General features: G+C 33.8%; 1 protein-coding gene across 3 annotated transcripts in view; it reads left to right on the top strand.

The window, feature by feature from the left end:
• LOC118193939 (epidermal growth factor receptor kinase substrate 8-like) overlaps positions 1–21,164 on the top strand; it is a 174,746-nt gene that overhangs the window by 59,490 nt on the left and 94,092 nt on the right. For all 3 annotated transcript variants that reach the window (XM_085825464.1, XM_035365099.2, XM_035365100.2), the window contains exons 2-3: positions 9,542–9,623; positions 9,722–9,813. In XM_085825464.1, the coding sequence (XP_085681590.1) occupies positions 9,568–9,623; positions 9,722–9,813 (148 nt within the window). In that variant the 5' untranslated portion in view covers positions 9,542–9,567. The remainder of the gene's footprint in view (positions 1–9,541; positions 9,624–9,721; positions 9,814–21,164) is intronic.

The raw sequence follows: 21,164 nt of genomic DNA, 5'->3' as shown, positions 1-21,164 counted from the left end.
AGAAGTATTACGAAAGGCAAGAAACCCATTTTATCAGTTTTCATTATTATTTTTTAAGCGAATATATGCTATTTACTTCTCTAACAGGAAACGTGCGATTTCATGCCGTTTGTTAAACTACATTTTTCTAATGTAAATATACAACTTGAGAATTAAATTTATTAATTTAAAATTATATGTCGTTATTTTTAATGCATCGGAAGAATTCCTTCATTAATATATGGATTGATTTTTGCTCTGTTGTATGAATAATAATCATGTGTGTATATGTATGCAAAGTTCTAATTAAGCATAAGTTACCGAAAGTCTTATTAACTCGAATTTTCGATTCCTGATTTGTGGAAGTTTGCCTTGTGTGTTCACGTGGACTTTTTTCTATGACGTAAGTAAATTTGGAGAAAATCTTCTCTTTCTGAAAGCAGTTATGATTGAGCTTTAATTGAAATAATTCAGTGCATTATAACTATGCATTATAACTATGTAGGGTTACGCTTGATCTGGTTATGCTAATTAGTCCAGTAACCAGAATAGAGGTGAAGCGAATAATTGCTACCTATGTCTGAAACAACGGAAAAGTCGTGAAAGGTTAAAAATAACCTTTTTTATTTAAGTAGATATTAAAACCTAAAGGCACTTTACTTTCATGTGCTACAATATAATCAAAAATCATGCTGATGCAACTAAATAGAACAGTCAAATTTAAATCAGATATTGAAAAGTATTCCAAGACTACACAACTAACTAGTCTGCTAAAAGCTGACTCACTACTCTATCGGAGTGTCAGAATTAAAATGTCGGCAGCCATAGAACGCAAAGCCGAATAATACAACTATCAATGTTGGCAGAAAACAAACAACATAGCTCGCATCCAATGTGTGAAACATGCTCTCTTAAACTCCAAAAACCTCACTTTAAATACGGGCTATTCATTTGCTTTCTGGTGAGGAATACGGAAGGGAGTAAGTAAAGGCTAAAATTAAAATAATAATAATAATAATAATAAATAAAAGTTAATTCATATAAAATTTCATTCAGCTATTATTCTGGAAGTCTTTGTTTTCTGTGTTCAGTATAGTTTTTTTCTTGCTTGTGAAAGTAGTGCTTTTAATTTTATAGAAATAAAATTTTAATGTGTGTTATATGTCCATTTTAGGTATATCTGTGGTCTACCAATACTAACGTGTTGTTACGTTATTAGTAAAAAATCTGTATAGCGCTTTATACATTATTATGCTGTGACTGAGCTGCGTAAATTGGATTCATTTTTCAAATAATGTTTCGGGAACGATTATTTGCATCATAATTAATTACTTAGTTTGAGAAGAAAAAAGCAAAAAATTAATGTCCTAGATAATGACAATAACTTAAGTTACTTTTATTTTTGGTAATCCAGTCTGTGTTACTTCATGATGTTGAGGAAACATTCAGTATTATGTAGTTTCGATTTCGTCATCTTCCTTTATTAACAAGAAGTGTTGTCTTGTCTCATTGTGCTTTTCCTGCAGCGAAATACCCTGCAAAAAATGAGACGAGAAATGAGGAATATTGAAAATAATTTTTATAGTAGTAAAAAATAACGAATTGACGTGCTTAGAAAAGAGCTCATTTTTCGTGGCAATGATTAAATGTTGGAATCAAAACGAACCTTGCTTTTGCTGATTTTCATTTATCCTATCGGAAACGGGAATTAATTTCAACATATGTCTATTTCACATGATCAGACGTTACTATCTTACTATTTTGTGTGTTTATACGTTGTACCGTATCTCCATGAGAAAATAAAACTTTTAAAAATGCACAGTATGTCTGTAAAGAAACTTAAGGAAAAATTTAGCTGTCGAGAACACAGATGAGCAAAAGAGATAAGCCTTATCTTTTCCTGCTTTTAAAACTAAATGAAAAATCTATGGAAGGTTTTTTTTTTAATTTTTATTAATCCCCCCCCCCCCCCCCGAAATGAAAGCTTTTTTTTAAATAAAACAAAATATTTTAGCTAAATAAAAATTTTTATTTACTAAATATTTATTAAAATACGTGTGCACAAATGGAAATAATAATGATGCAAAATAAAAAAGCAGTATCCTTTTTTTTAGTTCAAAGGGGCTTTGTCCCTTTCACTTATCACACTGTTGCCACCAAGTGTTAGAGTCCTGCCTTATATTTGAAGAAATTAAATAATGGAAAATTTGCGTAAATGAATGTATATTTCTCGCATTGTGATAAAACAACGGTACCTAGAGCCATCGAATTTTGAATGACGTAATCCTACTGCGAATGTGGGTATGTGGAAGCCCTGATTTGAAATTTGGAATTTGTTTTATTATCGATTTCATATTTTGTAAATCTTTAACGAATTTTTGATTAACAAACTCAAGGATTTCAAAGCGAGCAATAGCAAAGTAGTACAGAAAAAACATTTTTATCACCAGCGCGCGAGACTGTGTATTGAAAATTCTAAAGATATGCTTAGTTTAAAACTATTTTTCAATATTGCTCTTGAACTGAATTTTATGGTTTAAGTATGAAGAACGTGATATTTAATAAATAAAGGTAACAGACAAAATGTTAAAAAGCGCCCATTTGGACGTAATTTAAAATCTGAAACATTTCAGATTTTTATCTTTTTATATATTTTTATTCTTATTTATTTATTTATTTTTTGTGTGTGTGTGTGTGTCAAATTTGTAGGCTAGGATCTGCAAGAAATTTCTGCCGGTTACGCTTTGTAATTCAAACGTACTGATAGCTAGCTACATATGAAATTTTCAGACTGAGATTTATGTCAAATAATTTTGTGGTGTTGAATCAATAACTTACTTTTAATTAAAAATAAACAAATTACGAAAAATTTCTAAATGGGGCAAAACTTTAGAGCAAATAGTGATAACCTATTATCTTTCTTTCATTTATTAAATTTTTCTTTGACGTATACAGAAAAATACATATATCTGTATGTAAATAATTATAAACAACTTTATTTCTTACTACAGCTTTCAGCCACAATATTTCATGGAGTTTTGACTTCGGTAAAGTTTGTAACCTTGGAGAAAAATTACTAGAAACTATCTTTGTCAAGAATTGTAGACGCTTATCAATCAGCCTGGGCCTAGTTTTTTTTTTTTTTTTTTTTTTAGGTTAAATTTTCAATTTCAGGGAGGGGGGGTGACTGTTCATGTATAAATGTATTTCGAAACAAAGCGATTATTCTTAATGCAAAAATTCGTAATTTTCTTTTGTTATATTTGTCATTTGAAAAGTACGAAAAAAAGTAAAGCAAATCTGTATCTTCAAATTTTACAATAAAATTTATATCCCATTGTAAATTAATTAGATCTATTCGAAGATTTTCTGGAGTGTTGCTCAAGTTCGTTTTTTAACGGTAATGAAAATAGTATAAAACTGGACTCCAAATAATCAAAAGTCCACCAGCGGCCGAACGGTAAATTTGCTGAACACTGGTAGTTCCGGTCCGAGATTCGAATCCCCTACGAACGGTCTGGCTACATGGGCGTTTTCATGGTTTTTCTCATGTGTAGCGTGTATACGAGCCAAATCCTTTAAAAAGTCCTCCACGAAGGCATCCCTCTGCTTGGAATCTCAATAAACTGATAAATCTTTCTTCAAATTCTTGCCATAATAATACTAATTAAGTTACTGGAAATGTATTCCCGGACCACGTAAAATTACTTCGAGGACCGCCAATGTAAGGCCACTTATCTCGTGGATTAATGCTGGAACAACAAACATTAGCAAACAAAGCTATTCGAAATAATAGTTCTAGTTTGTGTAGTTGCGACATTTCTCGGGGAAGGGGGAAATCAGTTTCATTTCTTTTTATTATTTTCCGTATTATGCTACCATCAGCTAGCTATTCCCTTAAAATTTAAGTATAACTTGAATCAAACATGGCTCGCCAAACAGGTGCTTGAAATTCTTTTCGTTTGAAAATTGGAGCATTTCTAAATGTTTTAAAATATATTAAAAATTATTTCACTTCACAAATATTTTTTAATATTTGAAATTACAACGATAAAATGAAACAAGGAAAATGTTACTATTACTTAAACTTTCATTCAAAGAAGTATTTAAAATAAACAAAGTTCCAAATTTTAAATCCTATGTGTTTGATTGACTGATTTCGGCATTTACGTAGTGTCGATATTCATTATTTTTGTTTGTGAGAGCAACTATAAGCATAATAATAATAGCTGCAATCTGAAAATTAGAAGAGGAAATTTCAATTTTATTTTAGAATAAAAAAGTAAATTTTAAAAATATTATTTAAGACTCAAGTTGCATTTGGAGGAGGATGTACCATCTTCCATAAACCTATTTATTTATTTCCAAAATGTATACCTATGGGAGCTCCGACTTAAGGTTAAGGAAGGTTTAAAGATATGTTTCTTGGTTAGAGGGAGAAAAAGTTTAGTCTTGTTTTTGTGCAGTTTTCTTCTTGAAAAGCAGTTTCACTTCCGATTTTATTTGAAGCGTGTGTTTATGTGCGCAGAGCCTTTCTTTTTTAGAATTCCTAACGGCATTTGACCGTGTCACTAGTTCCCGGGAGAATTTTATGCTCTGTATTTAACCCGTAATGAACTTTTGAACTTCCTTTACTCATCTCATTTCTAAATAATTCACATAAAATATCGTAAAAAGCTAAAGATTGTCTTAATAGTTTACTATTCGTGAAAAGTTATTTTATGCTGCGCGAAATGAAATCATTGGCATCACATGCACGCGTATCAAAAGCGATTTGTTAATTCATCTTTTCACTAGTAACAGGTCAGAATAAATATTGTAGTTAACTGAACAATTTTGAAAATTTTCCTGAATAATTATAATTAGTTTTTTTTTTTTTTTTAATTCATGTGTTATTTGAAAAAACGCGAGCCGATAAGAAATAAAACCTGGTACATAATGTGTGTGTCTATATAGAGATAATTATGTAGATGATGACTTGAGGGTTTCATGGGAGAGAAGACGCCAATTATTCTTGGTGGAGATGGTTACAGATGTTGCTGGGTTACAGATAGATGCGTAATTAGACAGATGGAATTTGGAGACCAAAAGTAACTAGAGATTCACGACAGAATTTTATTTTTTGATGAATAATTTTTTAGTAATGTTCTATGTTCAACACGCACAGTATATATATATATATATAAATAGGTTCTATGTTACACATCATTATGAAAGCGACAAGCACCCCACAATTTTATTCACAAATTACCATATTTCGAGGCAATGGATGAAAAGGAGAAAAAAGTGATGCACATTAGCGCAGCGAAAGGAGGTGCGCGTTTCAGCAAAGCGTATTTGTAGAGTTGATTTCTTTGTTTAAATTTTGAGCAGTGACTGGACAAGAGCTAACCGCATTGCAGGATCAATAAGATGACATATTGCGGATTAGTTTTCAAATGACGCAGTTTAGATGCCAGGAAGGGGGCGTAGCTAAATTAAAATGAAGAATTAAAAGGAATATTGCTCAATTAAAGCTCGTAGTTTTCTTTTATGTTTTATATATATATATCTCACTCTGTATATATATTAATTAAACTTATTTGAACTTAGCAAACATTCTCTATTCGTAAAAAGCAAATTTAAAGTTAATTAAATTTTAAATGAAATTGAATTATAAATAAATGATTAATTGTTGCTGCGAACTAATCTATAATATAATTTAAATTCTGAGAGCATATGCAAATCAAGTGCAAATATCAAAATCTTTGAATATATAATAAATGTTTAATATATAATTCCAATAAATTTTTTAATCTCAAAAATTTATAAGAATGCATAAGTGAACAATTGTTGTGCAGGCAGGAGACAGACCCATCAAGGGGAAGTTGCCTCCAAACCCAACTCCCCAATGACTCAACTCGTGCCCCGCCATCTACGTAGGCAAGAGCAAAAGGAAAACCCAAAACCAAAAGTAAAACCAAATGCTGTGAATCACTAAAAATAAAGTGACCACACGTCACGTTTTTGGCGGGACTGTCCCGCTTTTTGGAGGACTGTCCCGCGTACCGCCGATTCTTAAAAATGTCCCGCTTTTTAGAAGACATCTACATTTCTTATTTTAAATGTACTGTAAAAATATATTATTATTTATTAATTATAGTGAATATAAAGAAATAAAAAAACTTTCGATCATTGTTGTTACGTCTCGTCAAGGAATATTTATTGTCAACGGAGGAGCAGCTAGCATTAGCTGAAGGGCTGTTTGTTTTCCTCACCATAAACCACAATCAAAGTTTTAGATCAACTGATTGTACGTCGCAAATGATCAAAACATTGTACGGCAAAAAATTTACATGTGCAAGAACAAAAACCAAAGCAATTATTTTTAATGTTTTTTCACCATATTCGTTTTGACAATTGCAGAAAGAATTAGATAAATGCACATTTATATCCATATATTATGATGCTTCCAATCATAAAGATTTAAAATTATTTTCCACAATTGTTAAACTTTTTGATCCAGAAACAGGAATTAAAATTAGAGTATTAGATTTTGTTTCATTGCCGGGTGAAACTTCATAAATAATTTTAATTCAATAAGCACTATTTTAAAAAAGAATAATTCTAACAATAAAATTATTGCCTATTGTGAGGATAACACTAATGCAAATTTTGGTGGAAAAGCTAGAAGAAGCATCAATAACGTTTTTACGAAACTTAACATTTGAACCAAAAAATTATTGCAGTAGATTGTGCAGCGCACATTCTACACAGTACTATTCAGACAGCATCTGACTTACTTCCAGTGGATCTTGAAAATATTATTGCAAAAATTTATTCCTATTTATATATATATATATACTGTGCGTGTTGAAAGTTTGAAGGATGTTTGTGAAAGCGCAGAAATCTACTATAAAAGAATTATTGGTTACAGCAAAACACGATGGCTAGCTCTTTACCATCTGTAGAAAATATTTTTAAAATATACGAGCCGTTAAAATCATACTTTTTATCACAAGATAAATGTCCAAGAATATTGCAGCTCTTTTTTGAAAATGACACAACAAATTTGGCTTCAGTTCATCCACAACCAAGCTACATCATTTCACAATGTTGTGAAAATTATTGAAGGGGACAAAATTTCAATTTACGGAAGTGTCAAATGAAATCAATAATTTAAAAACAAAATTGCAAGAACGAATTGATAACGATTACGTTCCTTAAGTTATTCGAAAGGACATCACTAGGTTGGAAGAACAAAGTGCAATTAAACGACCTGATTTTCTGAAAGAAGTCAGAAATTTTTATAATAACTGCTTGGAATATCTTGAAGAACGGACCTTTCAATTCGAGGATATTAAAAATTTTCATTGGGTGACTTTAGAAAATGAGATTTTATGGGAATATGTGGAAAAATCTTAATATATTAGTAACTATTTTCCGAAAAGTAATATTTGCGATAATGATCTTTTCGATTTACTAATTAAAAAAATTAATGTTGGTTGTCTACGAATATGGAAACAGACAAAAAAATGGACGGAGTTACTCTTTCATTTTAAACAGAATAATATTTCCTATGAAAATATTTTGAAAATTATAGAACGCGCGCTTTCCCTTCCAGGAACAAATGCAGCAACAGAACGTGTTTTTTCTAGCATCAGTAAAATATGGACAATTGAAAAAAAAAACGTTAATTGAACATTAAAAAACTTTAAAATCTGTATTAAGCGTAAATTATAATTTGACTAATTCATGTGAAAAATTTCACGAAATTTTAATAAATGATCCGAATCTATTGCAAAGTATTCACTCGGATAAAAAATTTAACCGTGAAAGAAAATCATAATTTTTTTAAAATAAAATATTAAATTAATTAAAAAATTATATTCAAATTTTTGTTTTTACAAATATTTTATAGTTACCAATTTTTAATAATAAATAATATTTTTGTATATTTATAGACAACTATATGAATGTATGTAATAAAATATTTTTTTGAATTATTGGTCTGCTTTCATAACAATTGTAATTCTCATTTCATTCCATTTGTCCCGCTTTGTGTCAATGAAAATTTGGTCACTTTAATCATGAACCGTGAACGACGCATTAACGCGTGATAATAATTCTCGACAATCGAGTAAATTCGGAATAACTAGACAAGCGGTTAAGTGAGCCTTTTTCCGGGCAGAAAGCCGAGTCCGAGTTTCCGCCAAAGAAGCCGAAAACTGCAGTATGCAATTCAATGCTATACTATAACGCTAGAATTCAGATATCTGCATTCACACTGACGAAAACGCCGGGGGAGGTTACTATGCGCATAACTTGGGCTGTCAAAATAAATACTTTTCACTGAATTGTCTCCCCTTTACTTGGTTTGCGTAGTGTACATATTTACACCTTGTTAAATTGCAGTCGAGTGCTTAATTATGGAAATTCGTACAGAAATAAGAACTGTGTTGTAATTTTGAGAAAATTATAGGAATTTTTTAATATATTTGCGTCATTACATTAAGTATCTTATGTAAAAAATGTGTCCTCTTTAGTGCAATTTTTTTTTAAATATATGTTCTGATTGTGTAATATTTGATCAAATACATGCTTGTGCAAAATTTTTGAGCATGTATTCTGAACTTAGTTTCTTGAATGTTTGGGGCCAGTTTAGTGTTATTCAAATTTTGGTATTTATCAATATTTTCTGTACTTTTTAGTATTTAATTTATAAAATACATTAAAAAATAATCTAAATTTAGGTAAATGTACCGCATATTTTTATGTATAAGCGGAAAGTTTTTGAAACTTTTTCTGAGGTACGGGGATCGGCTTATATATGGATCCGTTAATCTCGCAGAAAAGTAAGTATTTTTCCATTAGCCGGCCGAAAGCGATAAATCGCCGAATATGGCATATTTTATTTCTGTTGTTTATATTAAGTGTATAAAAAATTAATTTTGAATGAAATGAGTTATTCTTTTTATGAGTATGAACTATTTTATTTTGGAAGATTTTTATTACTGGCTCGTCGCCAAAACTGTCAAGCAGTTTTACTGTCGTTTCCCCCTCATCTTTCAGACAAAAAAGTAAAATGGCACTGAACATAAGACTAGCATCGATACCACAGATAGTATGCAGAACAACAAATGAATGGAGAAAATGTGTTAGCTGCAGATTGGGTTACTGCAGTTATAAACTATTCTATCGTCATTGGCGTTTGTTGTTTTACTTTACGGCAATTTTATTGGAAAATATTCCACCCGATATTTGGCAACATTTTCGTCCTCACGGCGACATATTTGAACGTTACAGGACTCCCCCCTTCTTTTCGGCTTATATGTTGGTTTTAAAATTAGAGCAAAATGTTGAAGGAAAAACGCACTCTCGGCTTATGCTAGGATCGAATTACTTTCGGAAATATACGGTCTATTTTTCGAATTTTAAAAAGGAGGAGGAGGGATGATTTTCTAGCAATGAAAGGGGTGCATGGTACAATAAAGGTTGAGAACTACTGCTATAATGATGCAATTTCAAATGTTTAATTTCTGTTTACTTGTTGATTTCCAACTAAGAATTAATTTTTTCATAGGTTGTTAATAAAAGTGGAAGTGAAAAATGCCTGGAGTCATTGAAAATCATGATCGACAAAGCCCTGTAGTTAACCACAGGAGGTAATTAATTTTTATTCCAATAGTCCAGGTAAGGGAATGTATGATATAGTATAATGTGTACCAGTTTGCTTAACTAAAATAGTCAATTTTTTTTCCAGAGGTGCTAGTAATTCGTTTGATGAGAAATTTCAGTCAAATCAAAACATGAAAGGTGGATCCCGGAATCGATATCCTAATGGCTATAGCCCAGGTAATTTTATATGTGTATTTGTGTTTAATAGCTTATTCCATAGTATTTAAATTTTTTGAATTGTTGAAATCATGTAATAATCCCGTGTTTTACCCATGTGTGCTATTGATAAATGTATTACCATGTTTGATGTGTTTCAAAAATTTCTTAATCACAGTTTTAAAGAATAAGAAGGCACAAAATAGTATTTATTGATATTTTCTTTTAATCAAAGAATGTAAACTTCAGCTGCTATCTGTAGGTGTTGGTGGTGCTGTTTGACATGCTTGAAAATTATTCCTCTGCTTAAACCTGATGTTAAAATCTGATAAACAAATGCAGTGAATCTTTCTAAGGCAGCCATACACAGTTCTAATTGATTTTGGTTTTCTGTAGAGCAACCTTAGAGACTCTACAGAATTTGGTAACCTTAGAGAGTTGATGTTCATTATTAGTGTTTATATAGATTCATAGAAATGCATTTTCAGAGGTGGTCATCATATGGATATGGTTATCGGATGAGTGTTCATTTTATGTTTTAGTGTATTTTGATCCCCTTTAAAGTGGAAGATTTTCATCTATAGAAATAGGTGGAGTACAATCTCTCTAATTGTGAAAAATTGAGAAAATAAATTGAGAATTCAGATTTGAAATATGAGAATTATTTTCTACTCCCCCCTCGCGATTCATATATTTGTTTTTAGAGTAGAGTGTACATCATCTATATACAGCAAAAGTTTGATGATTTGGGTAGGCATCGTGTAGGACAAGCATGCAGACCTTGTCTTTGACAGAGGCTCCATAACTGCTACAAAGTAAGACAGAGAGATTTTAGAGCCATATATCTGCCTTTTCAGGAGTGAAGTTGACCTTTAGTTAATTTTAGTTTCTTTTCTTTTATAAATCACAGTGCTTGTCCACATAAATATAATCTGACAGATGATTTTCTCAAAAATGAAAATATTAAGTGAATGAATTGGTCAGTGAGATCTCCAGACTTAAACCCCATAAAATAGATCTAGGAAGCTGTTGGGAGAGCTGCTGTTGGGCTACTTTTTCCTATTTCAGAATCATCAAGAACATGATATCAGGTTCAATGTTCCGTCTTACTTTCTTCGGGAACATGCAAGGACCTGACTCGGAACAGAGAGCTTACTAAAGCTATGTTCAATAACTGTGGGAAGTAGACAGGATACACAAGAAGGGTATACAAAACCCTTTATTTTTTCTCTATTTACAATAATTTCCGTACTTCGGAATACACAGACCCACTACTCGTGGTCTAAACGTAAGAATATAAAAATATAACTAAACTTAACTTTGAAGTAATAAATGTGGAAGATTGGCCTTATATTAACAGGAAGCCGTATGTAGTACAGAGAACTGTGAACACTACAATACGTTTAAAAATTATCAAGAGGATTAAACCTCTGGCCTGGAAGGCAACCAGCAACTGAGTAAAACTTCTAAGGTAAGCAGCCTGCTTCGACTAACTGCTTCCTCTCTCTCGCTTGGCAAAAAGCCACAACTTAAATACTTGGCGTTCGCCAGACGAACTTTGCATAAATACGTTAACGCTTTTAATTCTGGCCAGAAGCAGAAAATAAGAAGTGATAGTAAAGATTTAAAATAAAATAAACGTTAGTAAAACTTAAGATCCTTACATACTTCCCGCCAGAGTTAATTAGTTTGAAACTGAGGTCTAAAACGACGTTGTTGAAAACTTTTAGCTCTAGAATCTAACGCGAGGCCAATCTTTTACAAACATTTTTCGCTAGAAACTAGAAATTTAAAAGAAAGAAATTTGTTTTTACAATAGCAGCTCCCAGGACACACAATTTTTTCATCTGTACTGCATCTAAACAGGAGCTTTTATTCAAATCTGGTTCCTTCCAGAGATCTGGAAGGAAAACTAGTTTAATGAAATGTTACACAATGAAATGGCAAGTAACATGTATAATTATATTTCTCTTAACATTCTTATTTCATTCATGACTATTTTAATTATCTCTTCCCGTGCTCTCTGACATGTGTTGTAAAAGAACACCAAACACGAATGTGTTTATGTCTATGTGTTCAACACTTCCTCCTACAATCAAAGCACTAACGTGTTAAAAATTCAACATACCAAGACCTCGTTACACACCCTAATTTTAACTCTAAACCCTGAGGTACTATTCTGAAAGTGGCTAACTCTGAAGTGTAGCGTCAGAGAGCCTAACTACATTCATTCAACCTTTAACACATATTCACCATGATTTAGTCTTTTTACAGTCACACGAATAGCAAATTTTTAACATTACTTTCACTTTTACCATATCACGGTATTTCTTAACATTTGAAATAACAGTTCACATTGTATATAAGAACATATTAACATGCCATTAATTTTACGCATTTGACAACATACATTAGTAGTACATTGTTAACTTCTATTCTTTTCAAAGCAAGTGCCAATTCTTTCTACATTGAAATACTACATTTCAAAAAGTCTTTCAGACTAAAACTTCTTTCTTGCCAGAATGTTTTAAATAAAATTTATACAATAATTTTTACAATATTTAAGTATTTACACATCGCTATTATACATCAACTTTAGTTTTACGCACGAGTAATTGAAAAACATAGTACCAAAATCGGTAACAACTCATTTCTCGCCCTTTTGGCGTTAAAGGTAGATCTCGCATGAGGTAAAACTTCTTGAAATCTGCCACTTGCAGTAAGAATGAAAGATTAACTTAAGTTTGCAAAGTAACATAAAATTTTACTTATCTTTGTGATATTCGGACATTCTTTTCTGAGCCCAGTCCTGAAAAGTAGCGTAGATTGTTGTTTGATTTATCCTCCTTCATGTGTGGGCTCGCCCTTCAGTGCCTTCCTCTAGAAGCTTTCTTTTTTTTTTCCAGTTCGGTCACCCTTGAATACCTTCTTTTTCACCTCTGCCTGTGGTCTTGGCCGTTTGATGGCAGCTGGTCTTGGCGGAACCGGGAAACTTCTTTCGTGTTCCTGCTTGGACCTCGTTGCTGGCCATTCAAATTTTCCTTGTAACTTTTCCTCTGCCGCTGGTGGCCCTTCCGCAGTTCGGCGACATTTGCTGCGGAGAGTCCTGTCAGACGAGTAGATCTTCCGTTTTAGAGCCGGGTTATAGTTGCCGTCATTTCTCTTGGTTCTCTTTGTATACGTCGTCTTTCTCCCTTCTTCATTCTGGGGGTGTTCGTGAGCTCTCTTTTCTGGACGGTGGAATGGCTCCTTTTTCTTGTTACCTTTAATTTTCCCGCGGGGAAACTTTCTTTTCACTTTCTCCTGCCTCTTAATGGCTTGCCCTTGTACTTGTAGTTGTTCCACCTCTGGAGCTTGTGCCTGCGGTGTCTGCTGTGCCGGATCCTGCAAAAGATCTGAAAATATTTGCATTTTATTACTATCATAGTAGGGTTTGATTTGATCAATGTTTGCGGAGCAGGTTTCACCATTCTTGGCTTTTAACACTACTACAGCGTGAATTATTTTTTCTATGACATATGGTCCTTCAAATCGTGGAAAAAATTTGGCAGTTTTATCTTCTGGTGCTGAAGAAAGTGAATGCTTAATTTTTAATACTTCATCCCCTACTTTATAAGTTACTCCCCGTCGTTTCAAGTCATAATACAGTTTTTGTTTTCTCTGTGCTACTTCAGTATTCTTCTTTGCTTCCTTAATTAGTTTTTCTATATCACCCATTTTAAATTCTGGGGCTCTTTGTTGCACATAAAATAATTTATCTAACGGCGTTATAATCTTTCTGCCTAAAAATAACTCAGCAGGAGTTTTGCCCGTTGTATCATGAGCAAATTCATTGACATAGTTATCCCAGCTTTTATGAAAATTTTTAACATAACTACAGATAATTTTCACTATATTTCTATTGACCCGTTCCGCTATATTTGATTGCGGCCGATACGGGACCATTTTTAAATGACGTATGCCCAGTTTTTGGCACGTCTTCAAATACATTACTTACAAATTGAGGACCATTATCCGATATAACTTTTAGGGGCGCCCCGTATTTTAAAATATATTTATTTAAAGAAGAATCGGTAACTAATTTCGCGGAGGCTCGTTTTAAGGGAACAATTTCGGTCCACTTACTAAAATGATCAACCATAACAAGGAGATAGCGACTTTTATTTAACTGACTTTTTGGGAAAGGGCCCAATAAACCGATGCCAATTATTTCCTTTGGAAATTCGGATTTAATACTATTTAGAAACCCGGCCGGGAGGAAATTAATATAATTAACTGCTTGACATGTTGGGCAGGACTTTTTCCTGGATTGCTATTGAACTGTCGACGTTCGCCGGCTGTTTTTGAATGCTCGGGTTTCCTTGCCCACTGATTCGCTTTGCTTCCGTAGCCGTGTGCTTGAGTTTGCTGTAGTCTTGGCGCACCAAATTGGTTTCGCTGTTGATATTGGCGTCTTCTTTCAATGTCCGCCGTTGTTCTACTTTCAAACTGGATTGCTAGCTCAAATAACTTTTCCAGTGTAGTCGGATTTCTTAATTCAATAAAGTCTTGCACTTGGGGCAGTAACCTCGGCAAAATCACTTGAATTATCTCAGGATCCGCACGGTTTCCATACAAGAGTTTGAAGACGTGAATTTTTCTTAAAATAAAGCTTGAGAGGTTTTCGTTTCTTTGCTGATATATACTGAAAAGTTCCGTTTCTAATTTCGCACGATCCCTTACAACAGGGAAGGCTTTTACTAGGGCAGTCTTGAAATTCTCGTAAGTATAGGTGGGACTTCCGGCTTGACCCAAGAGACTTCTGCCTATACACTTGAACCAGTTAAGCGCTTGGCCCCTCAAAGCGCTGGTAGCTAAGGTAACTTTTTGAAATTCATGCACGGGGTAGAGCATGAAGTGGTCATCCAATTTTTCCAAAAAACTGGTTACCGGTGAGTTTCCATTAAATGTTGCTTCTGGTTTCATCGAAGCGCGCATGGTCTGGACGATGTAACCAAATCCTTCCAGGGCGGCAACTGGCATTTCTGGATTCTGAGCCGCTTCTGCAGGCAGCACAGGTTCTTCTTGCAACTCGGCCATGGTTATTCTTCTTCGTTAGGCGCCACTATCAGGTTCAATGTTCCGTCTTACTTTCTTTGGGAACATGCAAGGACCTGACTCGGAACAGAGAGCTTACGAAAGCTATGTTCAATAACTGTGGGAAGTAGACAGGATACACAAGAAGGGTATACAAAACCCTTTATTTTTTCTCTATTTACAATAATTTCCGTACTTTGGAATACACAGACCCACTACTCATGGTCTAAACGTAAGAATATAAAAATATAACTAAACTTAACTTTGAAGTAATAAACGTGGAAGATTGGCCTTATATTAACAGGAAGCCGTATGTAGTACAGAGAACTGTGAACACTACAATACGTTTAAAAATTATCAAGAGGATTAAACCTCTGGCCTGGAAGGCAACCAGCAACTGAGTAAAACTTCTAAGGTAAGCCGCCTGCTTCGACTAACTGCTTCCTCTCTCTCGCTTGGCAAAAAGCCACAACTTAAATACTTGGCGTTCGCCAGACAAACTTTGCATAAATATGTTAACGCTTTTAATTCTGGCCGGAAGTAGAAAATAAGAAGTCATAGTAAAGATTTAAAATAAAATAAACGTTAGTAAAACTTAAGATCCTTACAATGAAAACAGCATTGCTGCTGGCATACCAAAGGGAGTCATAAGTTGCTTCATTTCCAGTATGAATTGTATTGTGAGAGCTATACAACTGTTAAAGTGGACTATATCCCCTTCTTATTAGTCTTTTTTATTTGTTTAATTTTGCAATCCCTGTTTTAGACTTTTCTCCACTGATGAAAACTATATGACAAAAGTGAGAATCTGTTCTCAGTTTTTCAGTTCAGAATTGACTTTAGAGAGATCTGCGTGCAAGCTTTGCTCTTTAGGTGCATTTTACATTGTGTTGTAAATAAACTTGTAGAAGTCTGAAGTGGTAATTACTGATTGTGCTGTGTCCTAGCAAGAAGAGCAATGTTTGTGGAAAGTTCCAAAACTATAAAGTATTTCTTTTGGGAAAATAAATTTTATCAAGCTATCATCCGTTCTGTGTGCATTCAAACTATTACAAACCCATATACACACAACAACTTTTGGCATCAGAAGTGGGATTGGATGCTGATGACTAGAGAAATGGATGAGCAACTAAGACAGCTGATTGCAGCCTGTACTGCATACCAAGAGGAGATAAATGTGGCCATCAAATCTGTTAAAGATGAGATGGAAGCAGACCAAGAAAAGATGGAAGAGGTCAAATAAATTTAAGAAAAGGTGGAAGAGGCTGTCAAGTCAGTTCAAGGAAAAGTTGAAGCAAATCAAGATGAAATTCAGAATTGATACCATAATAGAATACAAATTTGAATTCATAGAAAGCAAAATATACAAGTTTGAAAATAAAGTTGGAGACGCTGAAAAAAAGAATTTCTGCTGTCAAACAACAAATCGGACAAAGAGTTTCTGCTGTTGAGCAAATAAATCAATGATAGAGTTTCTTCTACTGCAACCAAGGAATTGGCCAGCTTAAATAAATCCGTAGTGACAACAGTAAACAATTCTGATGGCTTAAAATTTATCTTCTTGCCCCTTACTAAAGTTATCCATGTATAATGGAAAGACCTCCTGGCAAGTGTATAAGACTCAGTTTTCTGTATTGGTGATGCAAATGGATAGGATTCCCAAACTAAGGCCTGCCATCTTGCCACTTCTGTAAGAGCAGACCTAGCAGATATTCTTCAAACTCTACCTGGAAACTGGAAGCTAGATTTCAAAGCCCCATCTGGCATGTTACAGTTGCACATTGGGGAGAAAGGTTTAAAATGCTATACCAGGCTTTAGTTAAAACATCATGAACAGAAGCTAATGGAAATACTCCAGGAGCTCGCCACTGATGTTGAAAGGCTGTCTCATCTGACCTTTTCAGATTCTGTGTCAGAAGCAAGGGAAATCCTGTCCCTTGTTTCTGGTATGGTAATTCATCGTTCACATCTGGGATCTTGAGATAGAGAAAGCCCTGTCAGAATTGCCAACTCTCCCGATTTATGCGGGAGACTCCCAATTTTCTGATTTACAATATATTTCTCTCGACTTTTTCTTATTCTTAAAATTTTTCACGATTTTTATGGAACTTGGCTTAATATTTCATTATATGAACAAAAAAAGTGATTTTGGATGTCTGAAAGCAATTGAATTTTCTCTAGATTATATCTAAAACAAAACTTTGGGAATCAGATGAGAATTTCTGCTTTATGAGGGAAAGCATACCTATCCAGAAACATCGTTCTCCAGTTCTCTAATGGGCATCGAGCTCCACTGCATGTCATGTGGCATATATTAGCCAGTGAGCACAAAGCAAGCTCAAGTCTGTTATTTGGATGTTCTTTAGTTATTTCGTTCATCTTAGCCTCAGTAATGTGAGTACATGTCCCTTCGGGAAATAGTTTTAGAAATTATCATCTTTTGTTATGTCTGCGAGAAAAGTGATATACTCGTGTACGTTTCAAAAGTCATACACAGTTGACTTTCCTTCCATTATTTCGTCAAGGAAATGTAATAAATTTGCGATGTGTACTGTCTTTCGTTGCGATTTTTTGATTTTGCATCGTGCAAGGGCGGATGTTCTCAAACATGGGCGTACACAAAAACACAAGGACAACATGAATTGTTTTGAAAAAATGAAAAATTTAATTTTTCTTCGGAAACAGAGGACCGAAAAGTTATTAACGGAGAATGTCCGTTCTCTGCCTTTTTACTGGAGCACAACCTGCCACTGAATGCATCGGATCATGCTGCAACTTTATTTAGAAAAATGTTTCCCGATAGTGAAATCGCTAAGAAATACTTAAAGTTGCAAGGACCAAAACTGGTGCATTTGTCAAAGAAATGGGTTTGAAAAATAAATCTTCAGTTATTGATTGCATTAAAACAGCTCTGTTCTGCCTCTCTACCAATGGAAGCAATAATACTGATTCAAAACTGTATCCAATTGTTGTTTCTTTTTTTAATACAGAGTCTTCAGAAATTAAATGCAGTTTACTTTCTGTCCCCACTTTAGAAGGACACTTGACAGGCTTTAATATAGCACAGCTAATTATTAAAACTTTAAAAGAAAATGCAGTCCCTCTGGATAATTGTTTAGCACTTGGTGCCGATAATGCACCAAGTAATGGTAGGCTTGAAGACAAAAATAAGTTTTATCTTCATGTTAGAAGTTACTTCTGTCGAGTATGTGGAGTATGTGATTACATACTAAATAAATTTCCAGTCAACGATAAAGTGATTTTGTATGCTAAAGTTGCTGATGTTTCTGCTCTGGCAAATGCATCTATTTCTGATATAAGGCACTCTTTGAACAGATTTCCTGTGTTACTTCATTTAGTCATGAAAGATTATGATATTGATGTTGCCTCTGATAATATTGCAGTCGCAATTTTGCAGTTTACAATTAGAAAACTTGGATGAAGTTATAAAATCAGCTAGGATTGACACCCAGTGGAGTTTAATTGGAAAACTGAAAGGTGCTGATGAAGTTTTAAAATATAGTGAACTGTCTAGAATTATGTTGGCCATCTTGACAGTTCCCCATAGTAATGCAGAGTGTGAGGGGATTTTCAGTGTTGTTGCGAAAACGAGGACTAAATTTAGATATAATATTAGTGATGACACATTAGAAAAACTTTTATTGGCGAAAGAAGGCCTATGTGGCAATTGCTATGAACAAAATTATGAAGTTTCTTTTTTAACAAAAGCAAAATCTGCCACTGTTCATAACATTTGTACGAAAACTGATTAGTCGTGCAAGTACTGTAATTTCCTGAAGGAAGGCCGCATTAGCGTAAACGGCACACTCGAGAAAAATGGCGGGAAAAAATTAAAATTACACAGATACGGCGCAATAGATAAAATTGCGCGCAAAATCATCTTGGGCCATATAGATGCAAAATCTCAAGCTATGTCCTGATATATGACATATCAGTTAAGAAAAATGCATGAAATGAAACCATAAATCAAAAATAAATTAAAGGTAAGAAATGTTGAAAATATATTTACATTCACGAATATACTTATATTTACCCACTAAAGAAGTCCATATTTGTAATATTCAGACTATATTATAAAAAATGTTGCAACATAGAAATATTAAATTTGGATCACAAAATTAAATTTTAAATTTTACTTACAAAAGGAATTACAGCAAACTATACATCATATGAAGCCATCAAAATCCGATTCTTCACTATCTGAATTAAAAAGATTTAGTACATCCTGATCAAAGTCGAAGTCTTCCAGATCGTCACATTAATCCTCTTGAATTACAGTGTCTTTATCTAAGGATATAATTTCAGCTTCTTTGAACCCTGCTATTAGTGACGATGTTTATAACCGATTTCCACGTACTTCCTACCCATTTTGCAACTTCTTCATAAGATGCTCTACGCATTTTACCGCTTTTGGTATACGTATGCAATCCTTCAGTCATCCAACACTCCCACCGCTTTCAGACTTCAGCTTTGAAGGATTTATTACCTGACAAATCTAATGGTTGTAAGCTTTTTGTCAAACCACCAGGAATATTGCTACGGTCGTACACAATTTTTGACATCTAGTTTTCACTGACTGAAGTAAATGAGCACGCATGGAATCCATTATCAATAACCCTTTTGGTTGGAAAAAAGATCCCTTACGACACTGCCAAACTTTTTGTAGCCACTCATGCATGATTGTTTCGCACATGCAGCCGTTCTTGTTTGCACAAATAATTACGTCATTAGGAAAATCTCCCTTGGGAATAGTTTTTTGTTTAAAAATGATCATCGGCTTTAACTTGTCACCATTTGTGGCACAAGCTAACACACATGTAAATGACGTTCTTTCATGCCCCATCATAAGCACAGATACAGTTTTTGCACCAGTTTCATCAACAGTTCTGTTGGCAGGAGAGTCGAAAGCTAACGGCGTTTTTCATCCATATTTATTATCTGTGACTGAAGAAGTTTTTTCTGTCAATAATATCTCTCACATATTTTAGAAAGGGTGCCTTTTTATCCTGCCAGTCCTTTGGTAATTGTTGCCCGACTGTTGCTCTAGTATGCACAGAAATATTTTTTCTTTTCATAAATCTGTTACACCTGCAAGGCCCTCCTTCGAAATCATTTATGTTCATTTGTTTTGCCGTAAATTTTGCTTGTAAGCAAATTTTTACAGTCGAAATCGCCATTCCCTTTCCTTGTTGCTCCTTTATACAGTTTGCAAGGGTCCTCCTCTAGATTCGGCCACCTTACAGTACCACTTCTTTTGGCTCTTTTCTGTTGTGGCATATTTTTAAGTTCTTTTTCTGTTCTCCAACGTCAAATGCATCTCTCGTCCAATTCAAATTTTCGAGCTGCTTCCAATTTGTTTAGCACGTGAAATTTCATCAAGCTTAAAACCAGCAGTATAACTTCAGTGCCATTTAGGTATCACTTTCAAAAAATTTTCACTCTCTTCTTACTTAAAAACTATTTGACACCCAAACTGATGGGAGCTGTCTCTGGCAGAATGCCAAGAAAAATAGATTCATGCTGAAGGGGAAATACCTCAGAATTCCTTATTGTAACGCAGGTGGTGTCCACCTTTGAAAAAATTGCAGTAGATTTACAATGGCAGGGGTGGGGACAGAATGGGTCCTGGAAGATTCAGCGAATGGCAGAGAAGAGAAATTATTCAAAATTATGAGAATGCTGATTTGAAAGGGGGAAGAATGTTATTGTTACGAGATCCTGTTTAGGGTGAATAAGCATGTAGGTCCCTTCAAGGGAAAGGATGTAAACAAAATAACGTTCACAAAAAGCAACTGAATGGTCTTTTGTGTGGGAACAGTCTTTGTACAATGACAAGGCCATCCAAACTATGTGGTTATATATAATATATGGCAAAGTTATTCAAACTATGTACAATGACCATCATAGGAAATATTTTATTTTTAGTGCACCTAAACGCCGCACCCACTGAAAATTTAAGTTTTAAACATGTAAATGCCACTGTGTTTCTTCCAGAAATTACGGTAATAAAAAGGTTTTTATGTGTAAGGTATTTTTGTGTTGCTTGCATTTAAGAATTAGTTACTATTAAAAGTTAATTCATTATTAAAAACTGTATTTTTATCATTTAAAAAGTCTTTTTAACATTGTGAAAAATCTCCTGATTTTTTAGTGTCATAGGTTGGCAAATATGCCCTGTGAATGGCAGATGTCAAGGATCTAAAACATGCTTTAAATATGCCTGAAATTTGAGGCAGCCCACAGAGACTACCACCCAGTCAGAGCTGCTCATGTCC

This window comes from Stegodyphus dumicola, chromosome 10 (assembly GCF_044657685.1).
Source record: "Stegodyphus dumicola isolate Sdum_Otavi_A_Nest chromosome 10, ASM4465768v1".
Classification (NCBI taxonomy): Eukaryota; Metazoa; Arthropoda; class Arachnida; order Araneae; family Eresidae; genus Stegodyphus; species Stegodyphus dumicola.
This window is presented reverse-complemented; position numbering and strand designations above follow the sequence as displayed.